The sequence below is a fragment of the Camelus dromedarius genome, chromosome 9 (genome assembly GCF_036321535.1).
Source record: "Camelus dromedarius isolate mCamDro1 chromosome 9, mCamDro1.pat, whole genome shotgun sequence".
NCBI lineage: Eukaryota > Metazoa > Chordata > Mammalia > Artiodactyla > Camelidae > Camelus > Camelus dromedarius.
In genome coordinates, this window is record NC_087444.1 from 21,951,537 (window position 1) to 21,978,130 (window position 26,594).

Consider the following 26,594-nt stretch of genomic DNA (forward strand, 5'->3'; position numbering starts at 1 on the left):
CATTTTACATAAAGACAACTGACAGTCAAATATAAGGGTACAATTAAGACGTTTTCAAACAGCCAATGCCTCAAAAATTTACCTTTCATCTATTTTAATTCAGGAAGCAACAGGAAGAGATGGTCCCCTACAAAAAGAGTATAACCCAAGAGAGAAGATGACATGGGATTCAGGAGACAGAGTATCCAACTGGAAATAAAGGTAAAGTTGATACGAGACTCTGGGATGATAGTGAAGGGAGAGCCCAGGACCACAGCTGTGCAGGAGACCTGAGGGCAAGCAGCAGTGCAGAGCACACAGGGAAGGCATCACTTAGACAACAAAACTGATAAAATATCTGTTAGGTTTGAATAATAATTTAGACAACTAAATTAAGTGACAAAAAAAAAAAAACAACAGGTAAATACCTTGAAGATTTTTACTTCTGGGAATTTAGGCATAGGGGTGGGAAGGAGTGGCTATTTTTCATAAGACTCTTTGTAGAATTTTTTGGCTTTAATAACATGTGGATGTAAAACTTTGATAAAAGTAAAATTGAAATTAGCAAGACAAAAATATAGGTTTTGGCATAAAATGTAAAAGCAACAAAAGCAGCCAATTTTAGCATTAACTTATTATGTTGCATGGTGGTTCTGGGGCTGGATTTCTTGGGTTCATATCTTGCTTCTCTCACTTACCAGCCATGTGACCTTGGGCAAAAGTTACTATTGGTCAAGGTGCCTCCGTTTCCTACTACTGATACAGTTTCTACTTCAGAGGATTATTGAAAAGATGATATAAGCTAATAATATATATTAATCATTGACTGGCACATGGTAAAGTACTCTATAAATGTCAGCTATCACAGCTTCCACTGACCTGTCAATTGCATCAGAAAATAGTTTGAAATGTGAAAACGGAAGAGAACTGACAGGCAAAATGGGGGAAAACAAGGTTGCTACCCAGTAATGCTTTACTTTTATTATTATGGGTTTTTTTTTTTTTTAATGTGTAGCAGTCATGCACGTATCTTTTTTTCTTAAGATTTTATAAAAAACATCCTTTTAGAAAGTGTATTTCAAACAATCTTGGGCACGCATAGCTCAATCTGGGCATTAACTCATTTTATAAATGAAGTAAAATGGGAATATTGATCTGAACGAGATCTAAGCATGACCTGGAAGTGACCTAGAAGTTGCAAGTCACACCACGCCTCCCCAGACCTATACCCGACTGCCTTCCAGGGACTCACAGTCCGTTAATACCTGAAGTAGGACTTTCGGTTTAAAATGTTCCGTGAAACTCCAGTCCATCAGACTGCGTTGCTGTGTTTTCTTTATGTCCTCTAAGTCCGCTTCCACAGTCATCTTCTTGGGTTTCTAAGAAATCATAGGAATACAATTTCAGCTTTGATTTGTTTAAGTTCCAAGTGGAGCCCTCTTGGACTCCATCAACTAACCAGCATGCACTCCGTCTAATTGGGGAAATCTGCATATGTAGAAACCCATATGGCAACATTTTAAGAGAACTCCTGCCAGAAAGAATACGCCTTTGACTTTTTTTTTATGGGCAACATAATCTAAATATTTTTATTGTTAGGTTATACTCTTCTGAGTTCTGTTAGCAATTATAAGCAGGTTTTCTGAACTCGCTTCAAGACAGCATTAGTTCTACACGGCTGTATGGTCAGCAGGTGTTCGTGAAGTTGCCAAGCCACACTGTCTAGAGAGGCGCATGGAGCTGGGAAGTTTTGCTTGAGCGGCTAGTGGAATTAACTCCTTTCTCTCCAGTTGGAGCTGGTCTGGGGATGTCTGAGTAATCCCTCTCCTCTAGCATCAGCTTTCTCCTGCTAAGCGTCTCTCTCTGCCTTTTTTTTTTTTTTTAAGTTCAGTTTTCTCAGATTATCTTACTTGCATTTACACTTCTAGGACAATAATTTCTTACCTTTTCAAGAGGGTCAGCATTTGTGAAGGTTTCATCTTTGATCTCATCGTTCATGGTGCACTCTGCAAATCAAAGACACCAACATCCAGTTGCATTTAGGCTTTGTTCTTCCCTTGGTCAATGCTGTGCCTTTTTGTTGCCATATGTTCTATGTTTCTGTGCTGAAAAGGTAATTCCTGAAAGGCCTGTTTGATGCCTCCAAAAAAGATGTTTGTGTCAATAATTCTAAATCAGTGTCAACCTAGAAAAGTTATACTAAAGCCTTTGAAAGAACCCAGCTTCCTATCCAATACTCTCCTAAATCATGTATCAGATAGGGTGCCTTCAGGCTGTATGGCTCACTTCTAGCAGTGTACCTTTTTCTTTCCCAGTTGCAAATATTTACTGATTAAACTAAACCAACTGTGCAGTATACACTGTCTTACCTTGCTAGCGACTACCACAAAGCCTTTTCAAACTTCTGTGGTTCATATCTTGTGGGTGCTAGACTAGGACAGTGGTAGAGGATGCACGGAAAGGAGAACTACCAGATAAATGCACCTCCTGTTTGAAAATGATACTAGTCATCATCCTGTAAAGCATTTCTTCCATTTACTCATCATTTATTAATTTATGATGCATTTAACGGTCACTGGCAGATTTATAGATGGCGTTTAAAAAAGGTAGTGAAATCAATGGCTAGCTGGACTCCATGGACCAATATGAGTCATACACACCAGCTCTCCTTGTGGCCAGAGTATACTTAAATGATACCTGTGATTGTGACCTCCTCCTTGGCTTCTGCGCAAACAGCCATATAAATGGACAGAGAGGAAACAGATTCATGCTGTTGATTTCTGAATCGCCATGCTTTACTAATTCCCAACAATAACAAAAGTTACATAGAAGAGTTCGATGATGTATAAGTTTAACGTGGATAAATAGATGTCTTTCCTGTGAATGTCTCAGAAGTGCTAATACGCTCACGTGACTGCGAATCTCTAGCAAGGAAGTGGATAAAGTATACAGCATACTGCAAATCTGACCAAAGCAGTAGAGTGGGGGATGAATCTTGTTAATAGATCTGTCATGCTGCTAATAAACAGCCCATCTGACTTTTTATCATCTTCAGAGCAAATGAACCCCCACAAGGTCATAGAGGAAACGGCTCCAGCCTAAGTCCCAAACACATCTCCTGCCACTCTCCCTTGCTCTTTCCACACCAGGCTCACTGGCTTGCTTGTCGTGTCCTGAAGTTTTTGAACTTGCTTTTCTCTCTGTCTGGCATGCTTTGCTTTTACATAGTCACCTCTTTCCAGCCCTTACTTCATTCAAATTTTTGCTCAAATGTCACCTCCTCAAGAGCCTCTGCCTATTATCCAGCTTTATCTGTAATCAAAGCACTTATCAGTGCCTAATAATACTTGTTGATGTCTATCCATCTCACATATGAGTTCCTGGAGAGTAAGAACTTCATCTTATCTTTCCTAACGGTACTCTGAGCACCCAACACATGGGAGAAACTCGGTAAAATTTTTTTTTGATTGAGAGAAATTTACATCATATATTGAAATAAATATCGAGCCAGAGAGAGAGACAGCAGAAACATGTAAGAACTACAACAAACGCTTATTTGGGGCAAGCTTAAGATTCAAGTTTTCATTCTGTGGCAAAGAGATCCGTATCTGGGCTACTGCAGGGAGTAGTCAATTACATCCAAGCAGGATAGGTCAATGTTTTCCTTTCTTTTAGGAGCATAGCTACTTATATTTTTGCTACTAGTTCCATCTCACTTTGGGCTGGTGAAGGGGACAGCAAGAATGTTCCATTTTGATTTAGAGAAAAACTATATAAAGTCAGTTCAGTTCGGTATTCATATAAATACAGCCACTCAAAAGAAAACTCAGGCCAACTCTAACTCTAAATAGACCATGATGTCCCATGTGTCCTTGAAGCAACTGATATGAAATCTGTGGAATAAAAATTATTCTGTTCTATGGGCTGCCAGATTTCTGGGAGATGTGATATTCCCTCGTGTGTCTCCAGTTTAGAAAATATGTTCTAAAAAATTGTGCATTGGTTATTCTGTCAAAGGAGAGAACAGTCTAAGACTAATCTGAACTCTTTATTTAATGGTAGAGTAGAAGTCATTTTTTTTTAAACTTTCTTTCTGATTTCTTCGACCGCATAATCCTTTGACAGTGTGATTCAGTAGTTTTTGATACATCTGGAAATGGATGCATTCTCATCCCTTTGAAAAACAGCTTTCCTAATCTGTTTTACTTTAGAGATAACAAGATCCCTCTGCAAAGCAGTGACTTTATTAAAAAAACACCCAACAAGCATAAAGGGCACATCTAAACCTATAGCCTCACGGTTATCAACTCTCAGCTTTTTCATAAATATCCAATAGGCCCTGTCAAGTTCAAAACCAGTCTCAGATGGAAATCTAGTGTTTGGTAGAGAAAAGCACAAATATTCAGCCCTTCATGTCCAGGAACAGACTTTTATATGTATTTGATGCTAAGAGGGGTGTGCAGGAAATACAGGAACAATTTCTGCTTTGTTTAAAGAGATTTAAAGTGGCTGCTTTAGAAGTGTGACTCAGAGTTAGGGGGAAAATGCAAAAAAAAAAAAATTAGCAACAACAACAAAAAGTTCCCTTATATATAACAGCCTCAGTGAGGTACCAAGCCTCAGCTACCCTCCCTCATCCAAATGTAACAGCTCCTTGATGTGGGCCAGCATACACTCAGCAGAATCCCTTATAGACCGTGGGTTCAGCTCTTAAGATTGCTTGGCCTCTAGGATATTTTATAGCATTTTCAGTCCTGATGATTTAGGGAGTTGCTATAAACAATTACTTTGCACCAGGATCCAGAATGCCAATTTATGGGGTTTGACCACCAGGTGGCAAAAGCTGCCTGAGGAAAACTATATACCAACTGTTCTAAAAGACAGAACAAAACAAAAACCAAGCAAAATAAGACCACCTTTCCCCACAACAAACAAACAAAACAAAAATTCTGCAGCAACATGGATGGACCTGGAGATCATTATTCTAAGTGAAGTAAGCCAGAAAGAAATAAAAATACCATATGATATCATTCATATGTGGAATCTAAAAAAAAAAAAAAAAAAAAAAAAAGAGGATACTAATGAACTCATCTACAAAAGAAACAGACTCTCAGACATAGTAAACAATCATGGTTACCAGGGGAAAGGGGGCAGGAAGGGATAAATTTGGGCGTTTGAGATTTGCAAATGTTAATCACTATATATAAAAATTGATAAAAACAAATTTCTTCTGTCTAGCACAGGGAACTATAGTCAATAACTTGTAATAACCTTTAATGAAAAAGAATATGAAAACAAATACATGTATATGTATGCATGACTGGGACATTATGCTGTACACCAGAAATTGACACACTGTAACTGATTATATTTCAATAAAAAAAAAAGCTCCTCAGGTCTTATATTTATATCTCTCCTGGCTTATTCTGGCTCTACATTAACTCAAAGAGAATTCTTTGTCATACATTTATATCCTCACAGGACATACTAACACCATAACATCTCAGGTTAACTTATTTGGCTTAATTTTTTGTGAGACAGACTAGTAGGTAAGGGTACTTAGAACAGAGAAATAGGGAATCTGCCCTAATGGAAGGGAAGGAGGAAGGAAGAGGAGGAAAGAAGAAGGAAAGAAAGATTCAAAGGCAACAAAATTAGGCTATCAGCATGAAGAAGAGACTATGAATATGCCTAAACCATTAGATGCAGCACAAGAATTTCTGGAACTAAGGAAGCCACAAGACACAGTGGAGGAAGCACTGGTTTGGAGTTAGACAGCTCTCTGTTGGGATCCTGACCTCCTACTTGTATGTGGTTGAACAAATTACTTAACCCCTCTGAGTCTTTCTTTCCTTGTCTTCAGTATTAGGCTAACAGTAGCTCCCTTATAGGCTTGATGTTTACATAAAGTATTAGTCATATACGCAAAATATCTTAGCATAGTGCTTGGAATATAGGAGGCAATATTAAATAAATGTTATCTCCTTCCCTCCTCTGTCCCCCTCACCCTCACTTATCTGCTCTGCTAACAGACAAGCAGATTTTCTCTAAGTCCACTCCATTGATGGCTTCCCCTTCTACCCTCACTTAAATAAATGAAAATGGTAAGATGACCATTTAGTCAATATTGACTTAACACCTGTTCTTTTATGGCACTGACCATTTTTTAAGTGCTTTTTAAAATTATGAAATGTAACAACACAGAAAACTGCAATGATGTATAAATGTTTGGTATGATGAATCATAAAGTCCCAGCACTCCAGATACCTTATGTGTGTTCTCTCACTACTACACTTTTTTTTTTTAAATGAAACTTTCATATTATTCCTGATTTTTTTGTGTGTGGATCATTTTGGGTTCGCGACACACACAATATTTACAAATCCTAACAGTTTTGTTTCTTCCTTTTCAACCCTTATAATTTATCTCTTTTTCTTGTCTTACTGAGTTGGCTGGCATCTTCAATGTGACACTGAATGTGAGTGTTTATAGTGGATAGCCTCTTGATCAAGGGAAATCTTTCAACTTTTCATCTTAATATATAATGTTTATTATAGTAATTTAAAAAATTTCTCTGGTAGAGAAACTTTCTTTCTACTGCTAATTTCCCTAAATTGCTATAGAATTTTAAGTGCTTTTTCTGCATCTATTGAGATTATGTATTTTCTCAGTGTGTTAATTGATAAATTATATTGATTTTTATGTATGTTTTTCCTTCTATTCCTGTTATAAAAACTTGTTTTTGATTATTATCATTTTGTATATTGCTAAATCAGTTTGCTTATGTTTTGTAGGATTTTGGTGTATATATATTCATGAATAAGTTTCATTTATAATTTTCTTTTGTTTTTATTTTGTTATTCTTGACAGTTTTATTACAAGGCTTACATTACCTTTATGAGTAGGAAAGGATACCCTGTTTTATTTCCTGGAATTAATTTTTGTTAAGATTTATCTTGTTAACTATTTATTTTTTGAGTGTTTAATATCACTAGTCAATGAGATTATCTGAGTTTGGCATGTACTATTTGGGAAGATTTTTAATGATTGATTTGATTTATTTAAATAGTTCCAAGACTATTCAGATTTCCTATTTCTTCTTGAGTGAATGTTGTTAAGTTATACATTTCTAGTCATTTTCTCATTTTATCTTTAGACTTAGTGGAATAAGTTGTTTATATACCCTTTTACTATCTTTTAAATTTCTATAAAATCAAGTTAAGTCCATTTCTTTACTCCTAATGACTTTTTCTCCTGATGTCGTTATTCATGCTTCTTCTTTGTCATTATCTTTCATAAAAAATTTCTCTATTTTAGAAGTCTTCAAAGAACCAAACTTTTGCATTATTTGTTCTTCCTATTGCACCTAAAATTTCCATAATTGCTTTGTAGTTTGAGAACAGACTCAAACGTTTTGGTATGTGAACATTTTGTTGAGACTTATTTTATGATGCAGTATGTAATTAATATTTTTGAAATAAACATACTTATGCCCTATAAAAAGCTATAGTATTAAGGAGGCCTTGATATAGGCATATGGGTAATTGTAATAAATGGTAGGAAATGGTCACTGATGCCAGAAAGGAAGTGAAGATTAGTTATGAGCATGGGAATGCTAAGGGAGGCGTTACCAAATGAACACCTCTGACAAGGCTTCATGGAGATGCCAGTGAAACCTAATCATAACCAAAAAGGGAACTCAAGGTGAAAAGTATCAAGGGGGCAGAATCACAGAGATTGAAAAGAGGAGCCTGCCCAGAGGAAAGAGGGCTTCATTCTGTTTGGCTAGAGCATGGGATAAGTGAGCAAAAGGGAAAAAGTGGAAAGGGTTTTGGAAAAGTAATTTGGAACTACTGAAGAAGCATGTAAAGCAGGCCAAGGAGTGGATTCTGTTTTGCAGGTAGTAGGGAGCCACTGAAGGTTATAATTAGAGAAATAACAGCTGTATTTTAAGTAATTAATCTGACAGCTGTGTGTAAGATAGCTCAATAAAAATTTAGCCTAATATTCTTCTATGCATCTATACCTTCTAATGTAACAATATTTATGATGCTTTATTCTAGGATGAGAGTAATCAGCTGAGCCATATGGAGGAGGAAAGGGAACTGATGTTCACTAAGCACTGACTGGGCAGTTCATTATGTTACTGCAGGTAATTTTAAAAATAATTTTTGATATAATCACAATAATCCTGTGAAATACTGATGATGAAAGTTTTAATTATGTTCACTGTACTATATTTATGAAGGCAAGAGTGGACTAAGAGGCCTTATGATATTTTAAAAAACAAGGGCTGAAATAAAGATTTACTCTACAAATATAAATGCTAGAGAGGGTATGGAGAAAAGGAAACCCTCCTACATTGTTGGTAGGAATGTAAATTGGTGCAGCCACTATGGAGATTCCTTGAAAAGCTAAAAATAGAGTTACCATATGATCCAGCAGTCCTGCTCTTGGGCATATATCCAGAAAAGATGAAAACTCTAATTCAAAAAGATACCTGCACCCCTGTGTTCAGAGCAGCACTATTTACAACAGCCAAGAAATGGAAGCAACCTAAATGTCCATCAACAGATGAATAAAGAAGATGTGGTATATATACAATGGAATATATTGCTCAGCCACAAAAAAGAATGAAATAATGCCATTTACAGCAACATGGATGGGCCTAGAGATTATCATACTAAGTTAAGTAAGTCAGACAGAGAAAGACAAATACTATATCACTTACATGTAGAATCTAAAAAAATGGCACAAAAGAACTTACTTACAAAAAACAGAAAAAGACTCACATAGCAAAAAAAATTATGATTTCCGAAGGGGAGGGTGGGGGGAGGGATAAATTAGGAGTTTGGGATTAGCAGATATACACTAGTATCACAAAACAGATGAAAAATAAGGTCCTACTGTACAGCACAGGAACTATATTCAAAATCTGGTAATAACCTATAATGGAGAAGAATCTGAAAAATTATATATATATATATATATGAATGAATCACTTTACTATACCTGAAACACTGTAAGTCAACTATATTTCAATAAAAAAGATAAAATGAGGACTCACTGAATAACAATACTCAGTAACAAAGCTTAATTAACCAAATAATTTAGATATTAAACAGTTTTTCAGTTGAATTAGGGAGGCATTTACATTTAAATAATGCATCTTGAATTTTTTTGGATTACAATTCTATAATAGTGTCTGTACACACACATGTGTGTGCACACACACATACACGTTTACTTACCCAAAGGCTCAGTATGGAGCTGAGACCTCAAGCTGCTCTCCTGCTCTGACATTTCTCTATTATCAGAGTCTAAGGATTTCTTATTATTCAGGTCAGAATGCTTCAGATTGTTAGTATCAGGCTGGCTAGGATCTGAAGGTTCTTTGTTGACCATGTCATCTTGTGCAGACGTCAACAAATTCTGATCCAGAAATAAAACTCTGTCTTTGGCTTCATTATCTAGGCAGCGTAAAGAGGATCTGTAAGGTACAACACTAGACAAACGGACAACCACACAAAGCAGGAAGGTCCTTTGCTCCTTCCAGGCGGTGTACCTGATCGGCGTTTTGTCTCTTGGGTGCTCATCTTCGTGATGTATTGTTGCCTCATCTGCTTAGCGAATCTGGCAGGGTTGTCCCATGGTATGTTGAACTCTTCAGAATCTGTCCCATACATCATCCTCGGAGGCTTCAGTTTCCCTTCTTTATCAACCTCAGAGAGTTTCAGGCTCTCAAAAGTAAACACTTTGAAGGCTCGCTCCACTTCATTCCAGCTCAAGACTTCTGTAAGAAAGCAGGACCAGCGCTGCTAGGAATGCTCTTTATTACCACCCGGTTCGGGGCTGACAGAAGGGTAACCAGGGGTCAGTCCACCAGAATGACATAGGAGTCACTCTGTTATAACGGGTGTTGACCTGAATTTAAATGTGGACTCCACAATTCTGCCACAAATATCAAAGGTAACTAATAAGAAAGCTACACCATCAAGACATAATTTATCAAGATAATGCCACAAACTGCTTCACAGTTTAATGAATATTAGGTGTCCAGATTAATTTACCTGGACTTTCCAGGGTAACATATTGGTTGAATATGCTGAAAATTTGTCATTTTTAAGCAAAAGTGTCTTTTGCTGCTGTTGTAATTTAAAACAGAAAAATTACTCATTTGTGTCTAACATAGGCTGTTATATTCAATAGGCTTTTCTTGTCACTCAAGCTCAGAAAAGGCCTCTTTCCACCCAATGAACTGGCACGATGCTTTACATAATTTTACTTCAAAGGTTATCAGCCTTTCAGGGGCTCCATTAATTTGTGTATTTATTCTTCTATAGCATTTATTCATACGTTCACTTACTCTTTGTCTTCGGTGTGTTAGGTTTTGCCATAGATCCCTGAGAGTCAAAGAAAAGATCTGGTTCCTGCACTTTAGAAGTTCAAGACAGAGAGGTGGGAGGTAGGAGTTAACAAATAATGGTGGAATTTCACTGAGGAAAAATGAAATGTTTGTGGCAGGTCGATGAATCACAGGTCACCTCCACTTTCTCTCCAACAGAGATGAGGGCAGTGGGAGGGTTCCTTTTGGAAAAGCCATGGGAAATTCAGAAGAGAGATAAGAAAAAGGTAAAAAATTACAGGATTAAGGGAAGTTTGCTCATTCATTCATTTCACAAATATTTTTTGAGCACCGACTAGTTGTCGGTGACCTTAATAAAAGCTGGGGCTACAGCAGTAAACAAATCAGTGAACTGATGATCTCATAGAGTCTTCATTGTAGCAGCTGGAGACAGTGAAGGGTTAAGTGTACACTGTACCAGAGATGATAAGAATAAAGCCAGGTGAGGGCATAAAAAGTGAGAACAGTTGGGGACGGGCTTCTATTTTTAAAAGGTAGTCAGAGAAGAGCCCCTGAACAAGTAAAGCAAAAATGGGAAAGAAGGTAGGGGGTCAGATGGGTATCTGGGAGAAAAGTGATCGAGGCAAGAAAAGCAGCGAGTCAGAGACTGAGGCAGGGGTGTGATGGCCTTGCTCAAGGAACCACAGTGAGGCAGGTACTGACAGAAGGCAGGGGAACAATGAGAGCTTGACAGAGGATGAGCTCAAAAAGTGGGTGGCAGAAAAGTTTAGACTTCAACTTTGGGAAATGGGGACTCAATAGAGGGCTTTGAGCTAAGAAGTAAGAAGGCTCATAATCTGACTCACATTTTAGGAGGGCCATTCCCATGACGGTGCAAAGCAAAGACTGTAGGTAAAAAGCCTGTAGACCAACTGGAAAGCTACTGAAATAGTCCGAGTGAGAGGTGATGGTGGACGGGCCAGGATGGTAGTAAGGGACGTGGTGAGACTGGCTGTGGGGCATTAAAAAAAAAAGAGGAACCAAGGTTTTGGTAGCAAATAGTTGTCATTTACTGAAATAAGGAGAACTGTGAAGGGACAAGTTTCAGGGGAATCAAGAGTTTGGTTTGGGATCTGTTAAGCCTAAGGAAAGGGAAAATTGGAAGGCGAGGTGGAGGGACAAGGGCTTGGGATGGGGACAGGCGAGCAGGATAGGTGGGAAGTTTCAATGGTGCCAGCGAAAACAAGAATCCTGTGTAGTATACAACACGAGGACTGTCACCAATATTTTGTAATAACTGTAAGTGGAGTGTCACCTTTAAAAATTGCATAAAAAAGAATATATGTACATATTTTCCTACAAAAGACAAAAGCAGATGTCAGCATACTAATCATGCTCTTCTTATCCTTTGTTTCTTTTCCTTTTCTTTTTTTTTAACTCAATTATCTTGGAAACTGTTCCGTATCATGATATAGGTGCGCCTCATTGCTGTTCATCTTGTACCACCTAGATGTCCGATATTTTAATGAGAACTTTTGATGGACACTCAATTTGTTTCCAGTATTTTGCTACTGTAAAAAAAACAATGATTCAACAAATGTACTTGTTCATATAAAAAAAACAAAAAACAAGACTCCTGGGCTGTGTGTAGACCTGAGGTGAAATGAGAGAGAATGAAATCATATCACAAGGCAGGAGGAGAAGAGGAGGGGGCAGGATTCAGGTAAGAGCCACGTGTACTCGGGACATCAGGATGATGCTCTGTGAACAGCAGACATGACACTAGGCTGCAACCCACATTTCCTTGAGGTGATGGCATAACCAGGTTAAACGTTTTGGCTTTTTCTATGTCTACCCTGAATGAAAAAAAAAATCAAAGGAAAAATCAAGATAAAAATATTTCATAATTTGCTTAGAGTTAGAAATGAAATGAGGAGAATCTGCACATGTTTTCTCTTTTCTCGGTCAAATCAAGATGTCTGAGTAGTCTCATGTCTCTTCTTGTAAGCAGGAATGTGTCTGCACACTGCCTCAAGTGAAAATAGGATTTGTTTTAGGAACTGACTGTCCAGATCACAAAATCCCAGCGACCTCTGCAATGAGGAGCCGATTTTAGCTGTCCTTAATGACCCCTCCTTCCACCGTCCTCAAGAGCAGAAAATGGCCCTTCCTACGTTGAGAGGAGGTTCACTAGAATCAACACTCTCAGAAACAGCCCACAGGGGGCGCTCTAGTCTCCCCCATTCACCAGGATCGAGAGATTTCCCCACTCATCTCCAGTGATGTCAATGAGGGGATGCGGGGTTGGGAGGCCAGGAAGAGGAAGAAAGAAGACATTATTCAAGATAAGAAAATTATAGTCAGTCAAAACACCCAGCTCAGCCTCTGCGAGGTTTTTCAATAACCAAAAAATTTTTTGCAGATGGGCCGTAATGGTCAGAAGCACCTTAACTCTAAATGAATGCATGTAAGCTGTGACAAAGCAGTGTCCTTACCGCTCGTACAAAAGTGCATGAGCTCATGAATTGTAGCTAGACGCTTCGTGCTGTTCCGTGGCGGGGGCAGAGGGAATTCAAGGAATTCCCACAGTGGCAACTTGGACTGCATCTCCTGCTCAATTTGAACCGGGTCAAAATTCTTGAGGTCCTGATGAAAAAGAGCAACATGACAGAAGACATTAAAATAAGCTGTCAAGCGCCTTATGCATATGGAGAAGGCAAAACATGATACCTCTGCTCTCATTATTGGGGAACAGGGGAAATCAGTGGTAATGGGGGAAGACAAACTGTTGGTATTTTGCTGAAAGTCAAAAAAAAAAAAGGCTAGTTCTCATTTTGCCAGAGATTCTTGGTGCACAGAAATGACGGCTCCCTCATTCAGAGTGACAGCCTGCCAAAGTCTCAAATATATTCATCTCTCCCTTCTGAGATCCTTTTCTGGCCTCTGCTAGTTTTTTTCATATTAGCAGATATATAAAGTAAATTAAACTACAAGGTTTTCATGCAAATTTGGTGTAGCCACAATCAATTTAATGGTTAACTGGACCATTAAATCTACTTAGGCCAGTTTTCTTTGCTGGCGTAATTTCCGTCTTATCTATTTCCATTTTCTGAGCTCTCACTTTGCAAGTGGGTATCCACTCGGTGTATTACTTTTAATTAGCAATGGTAAAGCTAATTAAGATTTCCTCAACTGAATCATGACAAATGAGCTGTCTTGCATCAGTTATCCTCGGGGTAACCTGGTTAATTATTACCTTTAGCACGTACTTCTTGTGGGCGTGGGCATCATGATAGTTCAGTAGGAGAGGGGCTTTGGGTACTGGTGTGCTTTCATTTTCTTCTTCAGATAAAAATAGTTCATGGAGGTTCTATTCAAATTAAAATAATATTGATTTAGGAGGAGGGTATAGCTCAGTGGTAGAGCTAGCATGCATGAGGTCCTGGGTTCAAATAAATAGATAAATAAACCTAATTACCCCCCCCCCCAAGAAAGATTAATAAAAAAAATAAAATATTCTTATAAAAATAATAATTTTGATTTAAAGAGAGAATCCATACATTTTCAAAGCATGCACACTTTGGGGATTTCTCATGCCATCTGACCTTTTTCTCCCTCTCTGTCAAGCAGAGAGAGGGCAGGATGGACACAATGTGAGTGGCGATCCTACGGTCCAACCCATCTGCTCTGGGAGGCGGCTCCACCAGACTGGGTGGGACAAGGTCTTCTTCACTTGCCACAACCTGTTGATGTAGAGTTGGGAGGAGTTGGTGTAATGGTCAGCTCTTTACTGATACTCGTGTATTTCCCTTGTTCTTAGTGAAAAACGAGGCAATTTCTACCAAGAAAGGATCGTGATTACACAAAGTGCCAGGATAATCACCAACAAATGCCCAAATAAAAGGAAAAATGTTTATGATCAATACGTTAAAGGATATATAATTTTAATACATGCATTAGACAACATAAAATACAAATGGTAAACAAGAAAACTGACCATGGTGGAAACCAAAATAATACTATTAATATAATTTTTCTTAATGATTTTCTCTTCAAGCATTCAAAACTGTGCTGTCACATTTTGGAGTCAATAAGCATCTACTGAGTGCCCATAAGTCAAGCACTATGTGGGGCATCCTCACATACACTACCTCATTTAGGCCTCACACTAATACTGCTGAGTAGAAATTATCTTCTACTTCACAGAAATGCAACTAAGGAGTGAAATTAGGTGATGGACCCAAGCCCAAGACTATTTAGTGGGAAGAACTAGGGTTCAGGTTAAGCCCTCAAGACAGAAAAGTTACAGATGGTGAGATCAGTAAAGGGTAACATTCTCCTTTATAGGAGGAAAGTGATGTCTAGAAAGATTAAATGCCTTGTTCAGTTTTACATGGTAAACAAAAGAAGTTGAATGTCATCGAGATGGGCACCTAATTTATAATTTTTCTCTTCATCTTAAATACTGAAATCACTCTCTGTGATTTCACATCCCTCTACAGGATTTCTCAACCTTGAAACAAGACATTTTGGATCATATGATTTTGGTCATGGGGGCTATCTTGTGCACTATAGAATGTTTAGCAATATCCCTGGCCTCTACCCATTTGATGCCAGAACCCCTCCCAATGTGGCAACCAAAAATACCTTGACATTGCCAATGTCCCCTGGGAGGCAAACCCCCCTGTTGAGAACAATAACAAAATTGTCTTGTACTCTTTACCATTTGTCAACACCCTACTTTTAAAGAATCATTCCTGTCTCTACTTGCTATCTTTACCATCTCTTGGACACACTCCAATCACAAAAGACCATGCAGAACTGTTCCATCTCTGAAATATTACATTCTACTATCCTCTCCTATAAAATCCCACCCAATTTCTCTTATATTTCAATTTTTCATCCCTCTATTCTTAAGCATATATTCAGCCAACATGTATCTATTATTGGAGCCCTCAGGCACTGAGCATATCAACTGTCCCCTTTGGTGCCTGGGAAATAGTAGATGGTTAAAAAATGTTTGCTGCTTTATTTTTTTTTTTAACATTTTTTATTGATTTATAGTCACTTTACAATGTTGTGTTAAATTCCAGCATAGAGCACAATTTTTCAGTTAAACATGAACATACATAGTCACATTTTTTTCTCTGTGAGCTACCCTAAGATCTTGTGTATATTTCCCTGTGCGATACACTATAATCTTGTTTATCTATTCTACAATTTTGAAATCCAGTCTATCCCTTCCCACCCTCCGCCCCCTTGGCAACCACTAGTTTGTATTCTATGTCTATGAGTCTATTTCTGTTTTGTATTTATGCTTTTTTTTTGTTTTTGTTTTTGTTTGTTTTTTAGATTCCACATATGAGCAATCTCATATGGTATTTTTCTTTCTCTTTCTGGCTTACTTCACTTAAAATGACATTCTCCAGGAGCATCCATGTTGCTGCAAATGGCATTATGTTGTCGGTTTTTATGGCTGAGTAGTATTCCACTGTATAGATATACCACCTCTTCTTTATCCAGTCATCCGTTGATGGACATTTAGGCTGTTTCCATGTCTTGGCTATTGTAAATAGTGCTGCTATGAACATTGGGGTGCAGATGTCATCCTGAAGTAGGGTTCCTTCTGGATATATGCCCAAGATTGGGATTCCTGGGTCATATGGTAAGTCTATTCCTAGTCTTTTGAGGAATCGCCATACTGTTTTCCACAGTGGCTGCACCAAACTGCATTCCCACCAGCAGTTAGGAGGGTTCCCCTTTCTCCACAGCCTCTCCAGCATTTGTCATTTGTGGATTTTTGAATGATGGCCATTCTGCCTGGTGTGAGGTGATACCTCATTGTAGTTTTGATTTGCATTTCTCTGATAATTAGTGATATTGAGCATTTTTTCATGTGTCTTTTGATCATTTGTAGGTCTTCCTTGGAGAATTGCTTGTCCAGGTCTTTTGCCCATATTTGGATTGAGTTGTTTGGTTGTTTCTTATTAAGACGTATGAGCTGCTTATATATTCTGGAGATCAAGCTTTTGTCGGTTTCATTGGCAAAAATTTTCTCCCATTCTGTAGGTTGTCTTTTTGTTTTACTTATGGTTTCCTTTGCTGTGCAGAAGCTTGTAAGTTTCATTAGGTCCCATTTGTTTATTCTTGCTTTTATTTCTATTGCTTGAGTAGATGGTTCTAGGAGAACATTTTTAAGATGTATGTCAGATACTGTTTGCCTATATTTTCTTCTAGGAGGTTTATTGTATCTTGTCTTATGTTTAAGTCTTTGATCCATTTTGAGTTGATTTTTGTGTATGGTGTAATGTTTGCTGCTTTGAGTTGAATTGAATAAAATGAGGAAGACTAAGATAAATAAAATGACACTGTAAGCCTTATAGGGCTGTTGAACTCTTAGAAATGTACTGATATAAAAAGACTACTGATGTTTCAAAAGCCTTATGGGGTAAATAAAGGGAAATATGAGGGTGTGCACCTAACTGGTTAGAAAGCTAAAGCAGTCAGCAAACATAAAGATGTATACTGGAGGTAACAGAGGTGATATGTTCTAAAAACATTTTAATACTTGGCGAGATAAAGGAATATGTTACATACATGAAATAAGAACAATAGGCAGTTCTAAAAAGAAGTTAGAGGATTGATAAATTTAAAATGTTAGTGTTGAAACAAAACTTCAATAGCAGCCTGGACTCCACTGAAGAAATGTATTAGTTGGAAAGTAAGCTGGAATTCCCAAAGGGGTAAAACTGAAAGAAATTTTAAAATATGTGGAGGAAAAACTAGGAATTCCAACATATATCTAATAATAATCAGGATAAATCAATAGAAATACTATCTGAAGATATAATTTACTTGAGCAAATACATATTCAGAGTCTACTGTGGGTGAGGTGTGGTTATTGTGTGCTGAGCAGAGAGAACAAGACTAGATTAGGTCCCTGCTGGCATGGAGATTACATTCCAGTGAGAAGGAGGAGGTAAGACATAAAGCAGATAAACATATTTTTTAAAGATAAGCATGTCAATAGGCAAATAAAGCTAGATGAAGTGGTACAGAGTGCTCTGTGTTGTTGTGGGCCTTCCTTAGTTTAGGAGGTCAGAGAAAGCCTATCTCAGGAATGCCCTTTCATTGGGGACTGAGTGACAAGGAGCAGCCACCAGGCAGACGTGTGAGAGCAAAACCTTCTAGGAAGAGAAGTCAGAGTAAAAAACTAAAGTGAAATTGGTGCATATGAGGAAAAAAACAGCAGGTCTATGTAGATGACCAATAGTAAGAGTGTGCTAGAGTGTGTGTGTTGTGGGGTGCAGGAGATGAGATGACAGAAACAGCCCAGAACCATATTTCTAGTCTTTATGGACCAGTGTAAGGAATTGTGATTTTACTCAGAATGAGATCAAAAACCAGACTGTAATTCTTTAGAACTTAATGACAATGATAAAACAAAGCCATACTTATACATTGCCTTATGTTATCAATTATAAAGAAAACTCTAATAAATGTCAGGGAAGAAAACCAGATTACCTACAAAGGAAAAAGGATCAGACTGACATCAAACTTTTCATTAGCAACATTAGGAGGAAGACCACAACACAGCAAGTTATCCAAATACTTTTTCATTTAGATGGACTAGGTTCAAAAGCAGTTTCTGCCACTTACTTACTACTTGGAAAAGTTACTTAACCTTTTTATGCTTCAGTTTCCTTATCTGCAAAATGGGGAATAAAAATAGTTCCTGCTCCATAGGGTTGTTCTAGGATTAAATGAGTTAGTTAATAACAAACTCTTTCAAATGCATATGTATCACTCTCAAGAATTGACCAGGTGCACCAGGTCATACAGGAAGCCCAGGAAATCAAAAAGCATCTTTAACATGCAGATCATGCAATACAATTTGAAACTGACAATAAACAGTGGAAATTAAAAGATTTGGAACTGAATACATTGAAAACATCATGATGCAGCTAAAGAAATACTCAAAGGGAAATGCATAGTCTTAAGCAAAGTGAAAAAGACTAAAAAAAATGAGATTTCAATTAAAATGAAGTTTAAAAAGTAGAAGGAAGGACATAATAAAGATAAATGAAGAAATTTATAAGTGAAAAGGAGTGGATCCATGATATAAAATGCTGGTTCTTAGAAAATTGCTGTTTCATTGAAATCCGTGATGAAGAAAGGAGGGCACCCAAAAAGAACACCAGTCATAGGAAAGGAACATAACCAGATACAGAGGGAACTTAAAAATGCATATTAGTAGACAAAGAACTTTTCTGATACTAAAAACACAAAATAAAATGGACATACATACTAAAGAACATGACTGATTAAAATTGGCCGCAGAAGTTGAAAAATCTAATTAAATCCAAAAGTGTGAAAGAAATTTTAAATACATTTGAAGATCATTAGCTCCCCCATCCACCTGTCCTACTCCTCTTTCTCTTTCATTAAAGTGACACCACATAGTTTTAAGGATGTCAACCAAAACTTCCGGGAACGTTACATAAACTGTTCCAGAGCATAGCGAAAGAAAGAGGGTTGAAACTGATAAAGCAAACTTTAGTTTTATCTAAAATGTTCTAATCTTTGTAAAGAAGAATGCTTTCAGATATTAGGAGTGTTTTTTTAAAACAGTATTTTTTTTAAAATACAGAAGCAAAGAGAGATGAAGACACTGACTCAAGGATGCCCACCTGGGAAAGAAGCTTCAGCGTGCATCCACCTACCTGTTCCAGCATACAATGCAGTACCAAGGGCACGGAAATGAATTCCTCTGGAATTGGATTCAGTAAATCGTTGTAATATCTCATGTCTACTTCATTTGTGATGATGGACGCCACTGTGAAATATACAAAACACCACTGTTCAGTTAAGATGTGTTCTCTGTTTCTTCCATCAAAATTTCATCCACAAACTCAAACTATGATCATGCACTGATAAATGCAGGATCTGTAGGTAGAGAGAGAGATGTGAAAGTGACAGTCATTCCTTAAAGCACCAGCTCCTGGTGCTGATGCTCCAACAACAGGTTTCATACATGCCTGGTGGTGGTGGTGGTGGAGGTTGAGCCTGAGGTTCCTCATATTGTGTTTTCTTCTTTCCAGGGGTTGCAGTGGCAGTTTGTGGAGGCTAAAAGAAGGATAATTAAAAAGAAACACTTGAAATACCCAGCTGAGAGATGCTTTCATCAAATGCTGGTATGATGGAATCTGATGGGATTCTGAGATTATATGGTTATGTTCACACCATGAAACCATTTGCTGATATTAGGATCAAATAAACAGGTTTTGTCTCAGGAAGGAAAGAAGTTAACGGGTACAGACACTTGCCAGTTTTTCCTAACAGAGCCCACTGAGCAATTGCCAAGAAAGAGATGGGAAGATGGGACACTGAGTCAAAAAAACTTTTCTCCCCAGGGTGACTAGGAATCATGCCATTCCCCCTCTTAGAATCCTTCAATGGTCCCCCAGGGCCTTCAGGGTAAAATCCAAACTCTTTTGAGCTCAGCACCAAAGGACATTCTGGCTCCTGCCTTTCCAGCTTATATTGCTGCTCTCCAGTTTGCAGTATGGCCTGGGAGCACTGCTCTACCCCGTGGTGTGATCCTGGCTTCTTTCCTTTGACCTCCACATCCTTGTGCGTCTTGGCCCCTTTCTTGAGAATACCACTCTGTCCCTCTCCACAGTCAGGCTTTGCCCGGGCAATTCATGCTCAGCCTTCACCACATCACTTACCCTGACTCCGGCCTCTCCACCCTGCTCTTCTTGGGATCAGGCCAGGCACCGTATTTATTGCTTCTACTGCATTCTCAGCTTCCTGTTCTCCCAGCATTCATCATGCTAGGTTGAAATCACCTTTGGCTTGACTGCCATCCCCTTTAAAGGGGATGTCCTCAGTGAGGACAGGGGCTGGGTCTTGTTCATTACTGTATTGCCAGCACCTGGCTCAGGGCTAGCACACGTCAGGTGCCAAATAAACATGATGATTCAGGTATCCGTATCCCTCCTTGTTCCAGATGTTCTTTATTGCACCACGGCTGAAAGTGGGTTCTATCATCACCTCTGCGTGTGGCAGATAGTCAGGGAGCCTGGTAAAGCCCCCGCCACGTGAATGCCCTTTGACGCTGTGCCTGGGGGCCTTTCCTCGATCCCACCCTCCCCCATGAAACCCCAGCAGGTAGTGTTCCCTTGCTACCAGTATTTATGTGATTTTTTTTCCCTCCATGTTTTATGAACGTGAAAATTAAGTTGTTCAGTTGATCGCTCAGCACGCTGAAGACATCCAAGCATGCGCCTACCTCAGAAATCGACGTAGCTTCTAAGACAGGTTTCTCACTAACCACCTGCGGGACGTTAATGAGCTGCATGTTTTCCAAATAGCGCTGGTGCTGCCTTTTCCAGTCCAGGCTGTCGTACATCAAACAGGCAATATTTTCAAAAATCTCGGTGCCCAGTTCCAGCTACATGTGAGAGAATTCGTGATGATTAGTTATTAGTTTCATATTGCTGGAATCCGAAGTATGGTTTGAATCTCCTTTAGAGCCAAACCTATTACTTTTTACAGGGAAGTGCATCCCCGGCTGGTCCCCAAACCACTGAATCCCAGCCACGGGGACTGAGCCTTCATTTGTGGAGCCCTTCTGGCCCGTCTTGTTCACCACAAGGCAGACTGCTTGCTCCCTTGGGAGAGGCTGTGGCTGCTGAATATTGTAGGAGCATAATGAATGCTTCAACATAGTGGAAAATGCCCTATTCATTCATCTCAGCAGGGTGGACTACTTTTTAGGTATCTCAGTTCCTAAAGCAACACACTGGATATGTGGTTTCCTTGTCCTCAGCCGAAGACAGGCTGTGGATGAGCTCTTACTTGGCGACAGTGGAAATCACCTGCACAGCTTTGAGCACCATCCGTGTAAGTACTCGGCAGTGCACGTGCAATCAGTATTTCCTCCTTTCCTCCTCGCCTCTTTTCCTTCCTTTCACTTGTGCTACCTTTAGGGAGGAAAAAACCTGGAAGGCATACTGATAGACTACTACTACTACAGTACCCACGAGCTGTATGGTCTGGCAGGCAAGCTATAGATCAGATGCTTCTCTTATCCGGGCTTTCATTTCCGGAAGTAGAAAAGCACTAGGTGTGTCTGCTTGAAAGCAAAGAAGGATTAAATAAGCTCATCCTGTGTCTGAATTGAAGCGTTAAGAGTGAGAAAGCTTCCTGTAGGGCCAGTGAATCACAGTCTGGCAGGAGTCCAGGGAAGTGCCTAGCCTTGACTATCACAGCACAGCTGTCAGTCTGAGCTTCATGCATCCACGCTAAGAGGGAGGGCTACGGTGAGGAGGGTATAGCTCAGTGGTAAAGCGCATGCCTAGCATGCACGAGGTGCTGGGTTCAAGCCTCAGTACCTCCGTTAAAAAATAAGTAGTTAAACAAACCTAATTAGCTACCTCCCCAAAAAACAAAGCCTAAGAATTCTTCAATTAAGCTTCAACCTGATAGTTTTTGCCAAAATTCTGGTATATAAACACGTTTGTTTGTATTTATAAGAAAAACAGTAAAAATCTTCTGCCCAATTATCCCATAGTTCATTTAATTTAAAATCCAACAGCAAATCACATGCTAAAAGCCAGAAACCTATTTCAGCAACCAAAGTCTTAACTTGAGATGTTGCAGATGTCATCCGTGAGCAGTCAGCACATCTTGATGGGCATATATTTGATGTAAAGCTTTTGTTACCTTGGTTCAGCAGAAATACAGTCTGCTTGTTTGTGGCCAAAGGTATTAATGCTTTCCTTCTTCCAGAGAGGAAGAAGACAACTCGGCTGGCTCCTGGCTTGGATATGAGGCCATTATCAACTTACATATAGAGCTGAGAGCGAGACACCATGGATCTACACTGTGCATTTAGTCTCCTTGTAAATAGAAATAGGTTTGTTATTTGTATATTTCTTAAGTGATCCTGAGTTTAAAATGAATTCTGATCTTCAATATTGAGTCCAATGGCCTTTTCTTCTGGATCCCAATTCTTTTACTGAACTGCTTTCAAGGCTTCCTTTCCCCATCACCCTCAGTGCCAGGTTGTTCACTCACAAACCATACCTTATAGAGGCATACCTAGGCTCTGAAAGTCTCCTGCAGTTGAACCCAGATCACAGCCCTGGCTTGAAGAAGAGGTTCAATAAATACCTATCAGCAAAGTGGCTGACAGAAGATCGGTGTGTGCAGGGGGGAAGCACAGCCCTGCAAGTCTCCTGCGACAGCTGAATGTGCTCATTCCTGACAGTTACATTCATGGCCCCACTAGACACCCTGGACGTTCATGTTCAGTTCTGAAGTCAGGAATGTTCTACCATACCTAGTATTTCAACTTAGCTGATAATATTTTTTCACCATGAAATTTTTGAACTTTAATTGCCACTTAAACTCTTCCACTCTACATTTTTAAAAAGGAAAATAAAGCCACATTCGCTTTCTTAAAAAAAAGAACTGATTAAAATCTTCCAATGAACAGAAAATGGTTAACCCTGGAGTAGGAAACAGGATGCTGGGAACCATGCTGGGTCTTTTGCAGCTCCAACTGTGTGCCTTGCTGTTCACATCTACGTACAGATGATGCCATGGAATGTCTTCGACCTTGGGCTCGCTGCACTTCAGCTCTTCTCAGCCTATGCCTGAAGGGTAAAGAAGACACACAGAAGGGAGCGGAGCCAAAGGTTCTTGGTTTGAGGTGGCTTTAGAAGACATTTATTATTGCCTCCTCTGAATGATGATTCAGGCTGGGATCTCTGCCCTATCGAATCAAAAGTGAACACATGTTCTTGACAAGGTATGAAGCCAGAACTTGGCCCAAATGAGAGGAGGACTATTTCCACAAAACTGAAATTTGTGGATGTGGGCTTTTGCTAGGCATAGATTTTTATGTTCCTGGTAGAAGAGCTGGTCTGTTATAGAAGATGAATAGAAAGCTGCCTTTGAGATGATGTTTCAGGATCCCAGGGGTATAGCCTCTTCCTGAACATATCACACATTTGCTAGGCATAGTCTAGAATTACAGTGAAATGGGATGGAATATTCACAGCACGACATGACTTGGGATGTCAGTGTTGCTGGGATGGGGAAACGCAGCCCAGTTTCACACGGAGCAATAAAGGACAAGTGGCTCGTTTCTGAGCTCGGGTTTGAGAGGCAGGGGAGTGAAAGGCGAGGTGTGTAGATGAAGCAGTGGGAGGAAGCAAAGCAAAGGGAGTCCGGGGTAACCAGTTTTGCCCACCACAAGCTCTGCCTTCAGCACCAGCTTTTCTAGGTTCAGCTTTGTTTCCCGCGTTGAGGTCAAAGACAATATTTATGCTTACCGTTGGCAAGGTATCCGACTTAAGTATTCTGTTGCTACATGGTAACATCTAATGCCTTCTGTTGACAGCCTTTTTAACTGCAACTAATCTGTCCATTGTTACTTATTCAAATCCTATCCATCCTTCAAGTTTCAGGTCTAGGCCCCCTTCCTCAGTGTCTTCACTTGCTCCGCTAAGTGCACACCCATCTCAAGGTAACGGAATCAGGGACTCTTATGGTGAGAAATGTATGTACTCCAACCCACGGCCATGGGCAGCCTACACTTTGGCTCAGAAACTGTTCCAGGCTTTGATCTCACTCTCTTCCTCTTACACAGTCAGATTTGGTTTTCTGCTTGTTTCATGGCAGCTACCTTCAGTCACCATCCACAGACACCCATCCTCTACCCTGCTTTTCCCAGCCCCCTTCAAGGCAGCCTCACTGTGGTCCCTCTCCAGGACTCTGCTTTCAGTTCAGCCCCTTTTGATGCTGAGATATATTGCCCTGCAAGGGATTCAATGCTCCTGGACTCCTGTTTGTTGGGATAGGGGGTCAATTAGAAAGAGACCTGAGAGGTCTCTTTTTTAGTAACAGGAATGCCTGGATAGCTTCCCCGACATCCAGGATAAGTAGTTGCTCAACATTCTTTTCAGAAACACCCCCATATATCTAGCATTTGCTACTTTTCAAAGCATCCCATTTCTTCTTTTTCTGAATGAACAGGAAACTCAGAGTGCGCATCATATAACAAAGCACACAGATGTGTGGCACCTCAAACACTGCTTCTCTGATCACGGTTTTGGTCCTGCCTCTCTGCAAGCACCTTGACAGCGGGGGCCAAGAAACACTCTCAGCAAATGCCTGCTAATTGTTGGGGACAGATCCTGTTAGGATAGATCCTGTTGGCCAAATATGTTTTTTAAAAATATGATTTTGGCAATATAAGCAAGGACCTAGAAGAACAGTGCTTTGAACTGATATGTAAAAAAAGAAAGGCAGTATAATCAGACAAACTGTAAAATTCACTATTTTCACAATGAATATATTACATATTAAGACTCTACTGTCACCAAATAAAATAATTAGCATCCTCTATCTTCATCGACATCTTTTTCTTTTGTCGTTAATTCACACAGAAAAAGCTGAAGAATCGGGCTATACCCATGACTGGGCATTCAATGTGATCATTGTCTTGAAGGTAAGAGAGCCTAGCACAAAGCCTCTCTACAGTCAGTGATCAAGAAGCATCTGTGAAATGAATGAATGGGGTAAAGGGAACCACAGCGCCACATGTTCAAACCACTCTCTCTCACTAACACACGTACTAACCAACATCTTGCCATCTGACCAGTCGGAGGGAAAGTCATCAGCCTTGACCATGTATTCAAGCCGAGCCACATCAAAGAGATTTGTTTCAGGTCTCTCATTATTCAGGATTGGTTCCAAGTACTTCCAGAAAATTTCAAGTTCTTTTATGGCATGCTCTTTCTTCAGTTTTTCAGCTTCTATATCTAACGAGAGCAACATGTTTACATTACAAAATGAGACTGCCGAATTTCTTCCCACTTTAGGTGGACGTGGTGAGTCATATGCATTGTAAGATGTCTGTACAGTACCAGAAAATGCATATAAAGAAATGTGATTTTCTTCAGTGTTTGAACCTGGACTAGATAATTAAATAATCAGAGGATTTTACTTCTGGAATTGATATTAAATATGACATTAAATTTTCCCATCCCTTCATTTTTAGAGTTGAGGCCCAGAAAGATTATGATAAGGTCACACATTTTGGGAGCTAAATATGGTTGAAATTTCCATCACTCTTAGATGGCATCTATATAGAAGCAAATTTTTTTGCCAAATCACTTTTTGAGTATTTTAGTGTTTGCTGCATAATTGGTTAGAAATGCCATTGATCCAGTTCTCCTTCCCGCGTGGCTAAAAACAGACTGGATCAACGGTTCATGCTTCAGTTAACTTTCAGTCCCACTGAAACAGCTGCCAGCTTCTCTGGGCATCTGTGCTCTGACTGTAAAATAATGCCAGCTTTCCACAAATTACACTTGAAAATTTGTCTCCCACATTTATGTTTATTCATCTACAACTAAATAGGTTCTACTAAGCTTTCATTATTCTCCCGTGAAGTCTCTTTTTCTATGGTTTTATTTTTACACATTAAATATTTTTCCTAAAGAGACTATGGAACTTACACACCATTTCCTCACTGGCTTCAATAATAAGTTATTTAATGTTACAACTATCCTTTGAGAGCGTCAGGAGTAGCTGGGTTTGAATCTCAACTCCTTTACTTAATAGCTGCCTGTAGACTGAGAGTCATTTTTGGTAAAATGGAAATAATAAAACAGACTTCCAAGGGCTGTCATGGAAACTACATGAATCGACACACTTATAGCCTTGAGCAATAAGCCTAGACCCAAGGCACGTGCCCAGTAAATGATAGTTATTATGATTATTGGGGTAGCCATTTCTAATTTAGAACAGCAATTTTTAAAATGTTGTGTTACAGAGATTGGGATGTGGCTGTGTAGGTTACAAAGCACTGCGCAAAGGATATTATTAATCAATAACAATAAAAGCAACAGCATATGGGAAAAAGAGCTTGGACCTCTAGGTCACACGGGCTTACACTGAATCCTAATTCTACTACCTGAAGTACACAGTAGAGTTTTGTTCTCATCCCACAGAGGTAGTCTAGTCCAACCCCCTGAGGTGAAGACCCCGAGGCTCCAAATGGCAGAAGAGTCCTGTGGTTGGGCCTTCATCCCACAACTTCCTAGTCTAAGGCCTGGAAGATAAACACCCTCTCTGATTTATCACAATAGGCCAGCAGCAAAGCAGAGCAAGAATCCAAGGCTACGATGTCCCTCGGGCCATCTGCCGACTGTGGCTTCCGGAAGGACAGATTATCTGCAGTTGATCCATC

General features: G+C 39.3%; 1 protein-coding gene across 1 annotated transcript in view; it reads right to left on the reverse strand.

The window, feature by feature from the left end:
- Window positions 1–26,594, reverse strand: part of SPAG17 (sperm associated antigen 17) — a 190,468-nt gene that overhangs the window by 92,258 nt on the left and 71,616 nt on the right. Inside the window, exons 7-17 of the mRNA XM_031457908.2 lie at window positions 24,980–25,161; window positions 20,619–20,780; window positions 19,363–19,450; window positions 19,048–19,160; window positions 13,930–14,067; window positions 13,581–13,694; window positions 12,820–12,970; window positions 9,545–9,772; window positions 9,231–9,449; window positions 1,924–1,985; window positions 1,245–1,358 (exon numbers count right to left, since the gene is read on the reverse strand). Of these exons, the coding sequence (XP_031313768.2) occupies window positions 1,245–1,358; window positions 1,924–1,985; window positions 9,231–9,449; window positions 9,545–9,772; window positions 12,820–12,970; window positions 13,581–13,694; window positions 13,930–14,067; window positions 19,048–19,160; window positions 19,363–19,450; window positions 20,619–20,780; window positions 24,980–25,161 (1,571 nt within the window). The remainder of the gene's footprint in view (window positions 1–1,244; window positions 1,359–1,923; window positions 1,986–9,230; window positions 9,450–9,544; window positions 9,773–12,819; window positions 12,971–13,580; window positions 13,695–13,929; window positions 14,068–19,047; window positions 19,161–19,362; window positions 19,451–20,618; window positions 20,781–24,979; window positions 25,162–26,594) is intronic.